At 40.7% G+C, this 9,006-nt stretch overlaps 1 protein-coding gene across 5 annotated transcripts in view; it reads right to left on the reverse strand.

Annotated features, from left to right (window-relative positions):
* LOC106867528 (zinc finger MYND domain-containing protein 15) overlaps positions 1-9,006 on the reverse strand; it is a 61,240-nt gene that overhangs the window by 44,765 nt on the left and 7,469 nt on the right. For all 5 annotated transcript variants that reach the window (XM_052972142.1, XM_014912423.2, XM_052972143.1 and 2 more), the window contains 2 exons: positions 7,915-8,033; positions 3,615-3,813 (listed from right to left, as the gene is read on the reverse strand). In XM_052972142.1, the coding sequence (XP_052828102.1) occupies positions 3,615-3,813; positions 7,915-8,023 (308 nt within the window). In that variant the 5' untranslated portion in view covers positions 8,024-8,033. The remainder of the gene's footprint in view (positions 1-3,614; positions 3,814-7,914; positions 8,034-9,006) is intronic.

A 9,006-nucleotide genomic window follows, 5' to 3' on the forward strand; every position in this document is an offset into this window, starting at 1 on the left:
TGTATGTATGTATATGTTTGTGTGTGTGTTTGTCCCCCCCCCCCCAACATCGCTTGACAACCAATGCTGGTGTGCTTACATTCCCATCACATAGCGGTTCGGCAAGAGAGACCGATAGAATAAGTACTACGCTTACAAAGAATAAGTCCTGGGGCTGATTTGCTTGACTAAAGGCGGTGTTCCAGTATGGTCGCAGTCAAATGACTGAAAGAAATAAAAGAATAAAAGAATCCTTCTATTTGTTGGATATGCAAATTTCACAAAGCAGGGAGAGACACAACTGTCTTCACATGACGTACTTCAAATTTCTCCACTAAACATGATACTCCAATAAATACAAACTCTCAATAATCTCAACAACTTTCACAAACTCTCAACAACTCCTACAACTTTTTTTGTCTCAACCAATACACTACTCTTTATAAGAGTTCAACTAGTCCATTCTTCCAATCTCACAAGGGTGTCAATGACTCTCGCAACAACAAAAAGTCAGTTCAATATATTTGACTTTTTGTGACGTATTTACATTCAGCACAATACACAGATGACTACTAAATTTTATTGTACGAGGGGGAGTCAAAAAGTAATGCCATTTTGTTTAGGACAGGTATAATTACCAACACAGGAACATGTATCATACATTAAAATGAAGCTGGTCCTCTGTGGATCACATCCCTACTTCTCAACATAGTCACCATTTCTCTCAATAGCAATGTTCCACCTTTGAATGAGAGCATGTATCCCTGCCCTGTAAAATCCTGTTGACTGTTTTTTGAGCAACTTTTTCACTACAGTTTTCACTTCCTCGTCACTGGACTATCATCTCTTCGGCCCCATGAAAGAGGATTTGAGAGGCAAACATTATTCCAGTGACGAGGAAGTGAAAAAGTGGCTCAAAGAACATTCAACACAATTTTACGGGGCAGGGATACGTGCTCTCATTCAAAGGTGGAACATTGCTATTGAGAGAAACGGTGACTATGTTGAGAAGTAGGAATGTGATTCACAGTGGACCAGCTTCATTTTAATGTATGATACATGTTTATGTGTTGGTAATTATAAATATTCTAAAGAAAATGGCATTACCCTTGAACTTGAGAGTTCGTTGTTTACAGTTATTTTCTAATTGTTCAATTTATGTTGGAATTTAAATCTTAATATTTTTTCCCTCACACTACTGTATGTGGATCAATTAAAAAGAACAACTAAATATTAGAAAACTGACGTTTTTATATTAATTTATGATGATACTTTTGTGGGAGTGCAAAAAATAATCAAGTGTTCTTATGGAAGATTTTAATTTAGCTCACTTTAAAACAGGATGTTGCTGTCAATGAAACAAGGACTGTTTCAAGTAGTTTTGATAGCAAAAGGGATTTTAACACTGCTAAATTGTTTAAACCTAAAATTACTGCAATCTTCTACAATTAACATCATCTTTCCATTAACATCATCATCATCATTTAACACCCGCTTTCCATGGATTGGACGATTTGACTGAGGACTGGTGAACCATGTGGCTACACCAGGCTCCAATCTGATTTGGCAGAGTTTCTACAGCTGGATGCTCTTCCTAATGCCAACCATTCCGAGAGTGTAGTGGGTGCTTTTACGTGCCATCAGCACAAAGGCCAGTCAGGCGGTACTGGCAACGGCCATGCTCAAAATGGTGTATTTTATGTGCCACCTGCACAGGAGCCAGTCCAGCGGCACAGGCAATGACCTCGCTCGAATGTCTTTTCACGTGCCACCAGCACAAGTGCCAGGAAGGCGACGTTGGTAAAGATCACGCTCAAATGGTGCTATTTATGTGCCACTAGCACGGGAGCAAGACAGCTGCTCTGGCAACAATCACGCTCGGACGGTGCTCTTAGTCCTTCACTGGTACAGGTGCCATCATGGTTTCACTTTTGCTTGCCCCAACAGGTCTTCGCAAGCCGAGTTTAGTGTTCAGTGAAAGAGATGTTGGCATGGGTGCCAGTCGTCAAATTTAGTTCGATTTCGATTTCACTTGCCTTAACAGGTCTTCGTAAGCAGGATTTTTAGTGTCCAATGAAGGAATGGTACGCATAAGTGGGCTGGCTACATCCCTGACAGAGGCCTTGGATTTTGGTCACACTTGGCTTGCCAGGTCTTCTCACGCACAGCATATTTCCAAAGGTCTTGGTCACAAGTCATTGCCTCAGTGAGGCCTAATGTTTGGAGGTCATGCTTCACCACCTCAGCCCAGGTCTTCCTGGGCCTGCCTCTTCCACAGTTTCCCTCAACCGCTAGGGTGTGGCACTTTTTCACACAGTTATCCTCATCGATTCTCGCCACATGACCATACCAGCGCAATTGTCTCTCTTGCACACCACAACGAATGCTTCTTAGGTTCAACTTTTCTCTCAAGATACTAACACTCTGTTGGGTATGCACACTGACATTACTTATCAATCGGAGCATACTGGCTTCATTCCTTGTGAGCTTACGCATGTCCTTAGCAGTCACGGCCCATGTTTCACTGCCATGTAGCATGGCTGTTCGTACACATGCGTCATACAGTCTGCCTTTTACTCTGATTGAGAGGCCCTTTGTCACCAGCAGAGGTAAGAGCTCTCTGAACTTTGCCCAGGCTATTCTTATTCTAGCAGCTACACTTTCAGCGCACCCTCCCCCACTACTAACTTGGTCATCTAGATAGCGGAAGCTATCAACTACGTTTAGTTTTTCTCCCTGGAATGTGACAAAAGTTGTTTTCTGCACATTTTCAGTGTTTATTGCTCCTGAACATCTGCCACATACAAAAACTAACTTCCTAGTTAACCTTCCTTTGATATTGCTGCACCTCTTATGTGCCCATAGCTTGCACTGGGTACATCTTATAGAGTTTCTACCTACACTTTTTCTACAGATCGAGCAGGGTCATCTACCTGAAGGGGTTTGTGTTTTCTCTACTTTCCTACTTATTAGGACTTTGGTGTTAACTAGGTTGACTCTAAGGCCATTCGATTCTAGTCCTTGCTTCCACACCTGAAACTTCTCCTCCAGTTCTGATAATGACTCAGCAATTAGTGCAAGGTTATCAGCATAGAGGTGCTCCCAGAGGCATCCTGTCTTGAATTCCTCTGTTATCGCCTGGAGGACTATGATAAGTAGGAGGAGGCTGAGGACTGAACCTTGGTGAACCCCTACCTTCACTGTACTTGTTGCCAACCCTCACCTTACTGACAGCGTCCCTGTACATGGCTTGCACAGCTCTCACTAACCACTCATCTATCCCTAGTTTCCTCATTGACCACCAGATAAGGGAGCGGGGGACCCTGTCAAAGGCTTTCTCCATGTCAACGAAAGCCAGGTACAGAGGTTTATCTTTGGCCAGGTATTTCTCCTGTAGCTGTCTTACCAGAAATATAGCATCAGTGGTGCTTTTTCCTGGCACGAACCCAAACTGCATCTCATCTAAACTGATTCTCTCCCTAATTTGTTGGGCTATGACACAAACATTCCAAAATTTAATAATTACTATCCTAACCCATTATCCTAGATTTTATAGTTTACTGGGAGTAGATCCTATTCTCCTATGACAAACAAACAACATTCACATCTACAGAAAAAAAAAAAAGATGACTTACTGGAAGAGATCAGGTGTGTTGCAAGTCAAACAACGAGGTTTCCGGGATTTTCCTTTGAGAGGGTGCAGCATGGCTTCACTTAGAAGGTAAAAGATAGAAGAAAATTCTAGAGAAAGCATTGACTCAAAAACAGCACTTGTCAACTGTAAACCTCTTTCATCTTGGACGCAAAGAATTAGAGCAGTTTCTTCTTCTGAATCTGAAAGATATGGAAGCACATATAATATTATATAACATCATATAGGGTGTCCCAAAAGTCACTGACGGGTTTCGATTTTTAATAACTTCCTTAACTTTACAAATACATGCATGAAATTTTGATACAATATAAAGGACATAATGGAAATTAATATGCACGAGTCAAATTTTGCAACACCACTACATCACATATTAAAAATGACATCATTTAAATGGCAGCCATTTTCAACTTTGCACACCCGTGCTCTTTCCAAAACTTGTACCACAACACCCACAAGAGTTTCAGACCCCAGTTCTCTGATTTCTCTGTTGATGTTCTCCTTCAGTTGTACCAGGGTCTCTGGTTTGTTGACGTAAACCCTCTCTTTCAGGTATTCCCACAAGAAAAAATCTGGGCTAGTTAAGTGTGGGGAACATGAAGGCCATTCAAAGTAGACCTCTTACATGCTTCCAGCAAGGTGAAGCAACTGCTTATACTGCAAGAGCAACAATGCAGTTCCTATGGCAGTGCTTTGGAGAAAGAATAATCTCTCACTACGGCAATGTCAACTAGCCTTCACATTCCCCAGACTTGACTATCCTGGAGTTTTACTTGTGGGGAGACCCTGGTGCAACTGAAGGAGAACATCAATAGAGAAATCAAAGAAGTGAGGTCTGGAACTCTTGAGGGTGTTATGGTGGAAGTTTCGGAAACAGCACGGGCATGCAAAGCTAAAAAATGGCTGCCATTTAAGCGATGTTATTTTTTATATGTGATGTAGTGGTGTTGCAAAATGTGACTTATGCATATTAATTTTCATTATGTCCTTTATATTGTATCAAAATTTCATGCATTTATTTGTAAATTTAAGGAACTTATTAAAAATTGACTTTTTGGACACCCTGTATATATCATCATCAATTAATGTCTGTTGTCCATGCTGGCATGGATTGGATAGTTTGACCAGGGCTGGCATGCTGGGGAACTGTACCAGACTCCCGTCTGATTTGGCATGGCTTCTACAGCTGGATGCCCTTCCTAACACCAACTACTTTACAGAGTATGCTGGGTGGTCTTATGTGGCATCGTACAGGCACTTTTATGTGACACCACAGGAGTGCCCTTATGTGGCACCACACGGGTGCTTTAATGTGACACTACATGGGTGCTTTTACATGGTACTCCAACCCATGCCATCATGGACAACGAACTTACTTTAAATGATAATATCAACTAAAAATGTTCTATTTTAATTTATTTTATTGAGTTATGTATGTATATTTGTTGTGCAAAAGCTAGTATATATAGGTTTTAAACATGCAAGTGCATTTTACATATATTAATTTGTATTAATTTATATATATACATGCACAGATATTACTAGGAGCATGTAGAAGCAGTTGTCTCTATCATCATCATTATTTAACGTCCACTTTCCATGCTGGCATGGGTTGGATGGTTTGACTGAGGGCTGGTGAGCCAGAAGGTTGTACCAGGCTCCAATCTGATCTGGCAATGTTTCTACAGCTGGATGCCCCTCCTAACGCCAACCACTCTGAGAGTGTAGTGGGTGCTTTTTAAGTGCCACCAGCACAAGGGTCAGTCAGGCAGTTCTGGCAATGACCACACTCAAAAGGTGTTTTTTACGTGCTACCTGCACGGGAGCCATTCTGGCAATGACCATGCTCAAATGTTGTTTTTCAAGTGCCACCGGCACATGAGCTGGTAAGGCAGTGCTGTCAATGATCATTCTCGAATGGTGCTTTTTGTCCCACTGGCATGGGAGCCAATCTGTGGCCCTGGCAACGATCACACTTAGATATGCTTTTAACATTCCACTGACATTCATTTCACTTGCCTCAATAGGTCTTCGCAAGCAACGTGTATTATCCAATGAATGAGGGGTATCCATAAGTGGGCTGGTTATGCATATGTGTACATGTGTTATGTATGTATATTATATTATGTGTGTGTGCATATATATACATTTGTGTGTGTGTCCAGATTCTTAAATTCCAACGTCTTAGAGTAAAATATATCAGGGGAACAAAAATTTGGTTATGAGAAATATATAGTGCAAGCAAGTAACAGACAAAAGATGGACCTGTAATTATATATGGCATTCAATCAATCAGTATGTATGCTTGCTTGTGCAATGCAAATTACATACCATTTGAAGTTTCGAAACAGCTGTAAAGAACTATCAAGTACTATTTTTTTCTGCATGAAATATGTTCATGTAATATCATCATCATCATCATCCTTTAACATCCATTTTCCATGCTGGCATGGGTTGGATCACTTGGCAGGAGGACTGGCTAGCTAGAGAGTTGCCAACTAGATGCCTTTTAGGTGACACCAGCACAGCTGCTTTTTACATCTCACCAGTACAAATGTATTTTATGTAGCACCAGCACTAATGGGGGTTACCAAGTGTCTTGTTTTAGCAATGGTCTCAATGGTTGGATGCCTTTCCTAATGCCAGCTACTTTACAGAGTGTACTGGGTGCCTCTTACACAACTCCAGGATGGGTGCATTCATGTGACACTGGTATGGGTGTTTCTTACGTGGCACCAGCATCCACAAACCCACAAGATTAGGAACACTCAGCTGGAAAGGGATGCAGGGGATATGCTTGTATGCAAGGACAACTACGCTTTTACTTGGCTTGAAGTGTCTTCTCAAGCATAGTAAACTGCCAGGAGTCTTCGTCTCTTGTCATCTCCTCTGCTAGGCCCAACATGCAAAGATCTTCCAAGGTCTACCCCTTCCATTATGTTCCTTCCACAATTACAGTTTGGCAATGATTTAATCACATATTAATTGCTTCTTTATCTTTTTGCCATGATGTAACCAAATGTTGATGATTCTTCTTTATTTTTTCTTCTTTCTCTTTGGACTTCCCTGTTTCTGATGAAGAGCTATGCTCGAAACATTAACAACAAATCTCTCCCTTTACCGAGCGTCAAATTAACATATTTCTTGTGTACGTCCTCACACTCTTTTTTTCCTATTTTTTGTTTGTTTATTTGATGTATGTATGTATGTACATACACATGTATATCACTATCAACATGATTTAAAATGTTTTTCTATGCTGGCAATGGTTAGATGGTTTGACCAGAGCTGGGAAGCCAGAGAACTGCTCCAGGCCTCAATTGTCTGTTCTAGCATGGAAGGGCATCCAGCTGTAGAACTGGATGCATTTTATGTGGCACCAGCACTAGTGGGGTTGCCAAGTAGCTTGCAAGACAGAAACCTTGCAACTGAGAGAGGGAGTAGAACTGAGGGGAACAGCTGTGTGCCAAGTGAGAGATTAGAGTATAATAGAGGTGACAGAGAATGATGCCTTACTATAGACAAGGAAGGTGGGAGAAAGCGAGAATTAGATGGTGTTGGCGATGTATTGGGGGCCTACCCCTAGACAACAGTGGTATGGGGAAGTATGAGTAGTATAGAGGGGATATGTTTAGAGATGGGGAAGACATGACTGTAACAAGTGATGGTGAGAGAAAATAGCTGGGAGGAGGGTAAGGAAGATATGTGAGGGCATGGAGAATGTGTGGATAGGCACATGAGAGAGGCTGGAGGGGCCTGCAGATGGCTGGGAAGTTGGGGGAGTTTTGACAGAGGTCAGATGTGTGTGTGTGTGTGTGTGTGTGTTGGGGGGGGGGCATGGCTGTAATAAACATGCTTGCATGTGTGGATGGCCACAGTTTTACTTAGCTTGACATGTCTTCTCAAGCGCAGCAAATTGTCAGAAGTCTCGGTGACTTGTCTTCTCTGTGAAGCTCAACACCTAAAGATCATTTCTCACCACATCCTCCCACATCTTTCTGGGTCTGACCCTTCCAAAGGTTCCCTCCACATTTATAGATCAGCACTTTTTTATGCAGCTGCTTCACATGACCATACCAGCACAGTCTTCTCTCATGCACACTACATCTGATGTCTCATATGTGTATGTGTTTGTGTGTGTAGTAACAGTTATGTAATCATGTGTGTGTAATGTAATCACGTAATTTCAAAATGTTACACTGCTCTAATTAAAAGTATTTAAAGGCTGAAGTTATTATATTAGAAGCCATTATTGAGATAGAACCCCCCCAAAAATCCCTCACCTTCAAGAATAGTTTTCTCAGCATGAAGAATCCAAAGAATATCTTGAACTGGCAGCTGAGAAATATTTGAGTCTGATACTGAAGTCATAATCTCTTCTTCATATTCCATTTTCCAAAATCTGGAGATAAATAAATAAAGAAAAAAATAAGTTCTTTTCCTTATGTTTACCTGACAAAATTGCTTTGCATTTGAAAAGGGACCAATGTGCCAAACCCCAACATAAAATCTGTTACTCTATCAAGAAATTCAGAGTTCAAATTCCATCCTTGCTGTCGTCCAATGTGTTCAAGTATTGTCCTCCAGCACCCACATCCAGATTAACTCTTATTTAATTATTTTAAAGCAGTGATAATGCAGTGGTGTGAAATCATATTTTGCTAAAGAGATTTCTCAGAATAGATAAGTGCAGGCGTGGCTGTGTGGTTAGAACTTTGCTTCCAAATTACATGGTTCTGGGTTCAGTTTCACTGCATGGCACCTAATCAAGTGCTTTCTTCTTTAGCTCAGGGTTGACCAAAGCATTGTGAGTGAACATAGAAGACAGAAACTATAAGCCTGTTGTATGTATGTAGGTAGGTACGTATGCATGCATGCGTGTCATTGCGTCCATGTTTTCCCCACCACCACCACTTAACAGCCGGTGCTGGTTTTTTTACACCCCCATAACCTAGCGTTTTGGCAAAAGAGACCAAAAGAATAAGTACGAAACTTCAAAATAGGTACTGGGGTCGATTTGTTCGATTGACAGTGTTCCAGCATGGCTGCAGTCCAATGACTGAAGCAAGTAGAAGATATAAGTTATGGATATATATATATATATATATATATGTGATCTCTGTGTAACAGAATTTCTTTTTATCGTATTTTCAAAGAATAGTCTGGTTAATAATTTCATAGAACATTCTTACAAATGCAAACATTGGCAAAAACATACATATTCTGCATTCAAATAAAAATAAAGGTTTTTATAAAACGCTATCATATTTACCCGTAATAAGTAAATACTTAAAATAGTTCTAATAAAACATATTAGTTTTTCCCTCAAAGGTTAGAAGATTAAAATTACTTACGATTCTAATTATTTATCTATA

This window comes from Octopus bimaculoides, chromosome 12 (genome assembly GCF_001194135.2).
Source record: "Octopus bimaculoides isolate UCB-OBI-ISO-001 chromosome 12, ASM119413v2, whole genome shotgun sequence".
In the NCBI taxonomy this organism is placed as follows: Eukaryota; Metazoa; Mollusca; class Cephalopoda; order Octopoda; family Octopodidae; genus Octopus; species Octopus bimaculoides.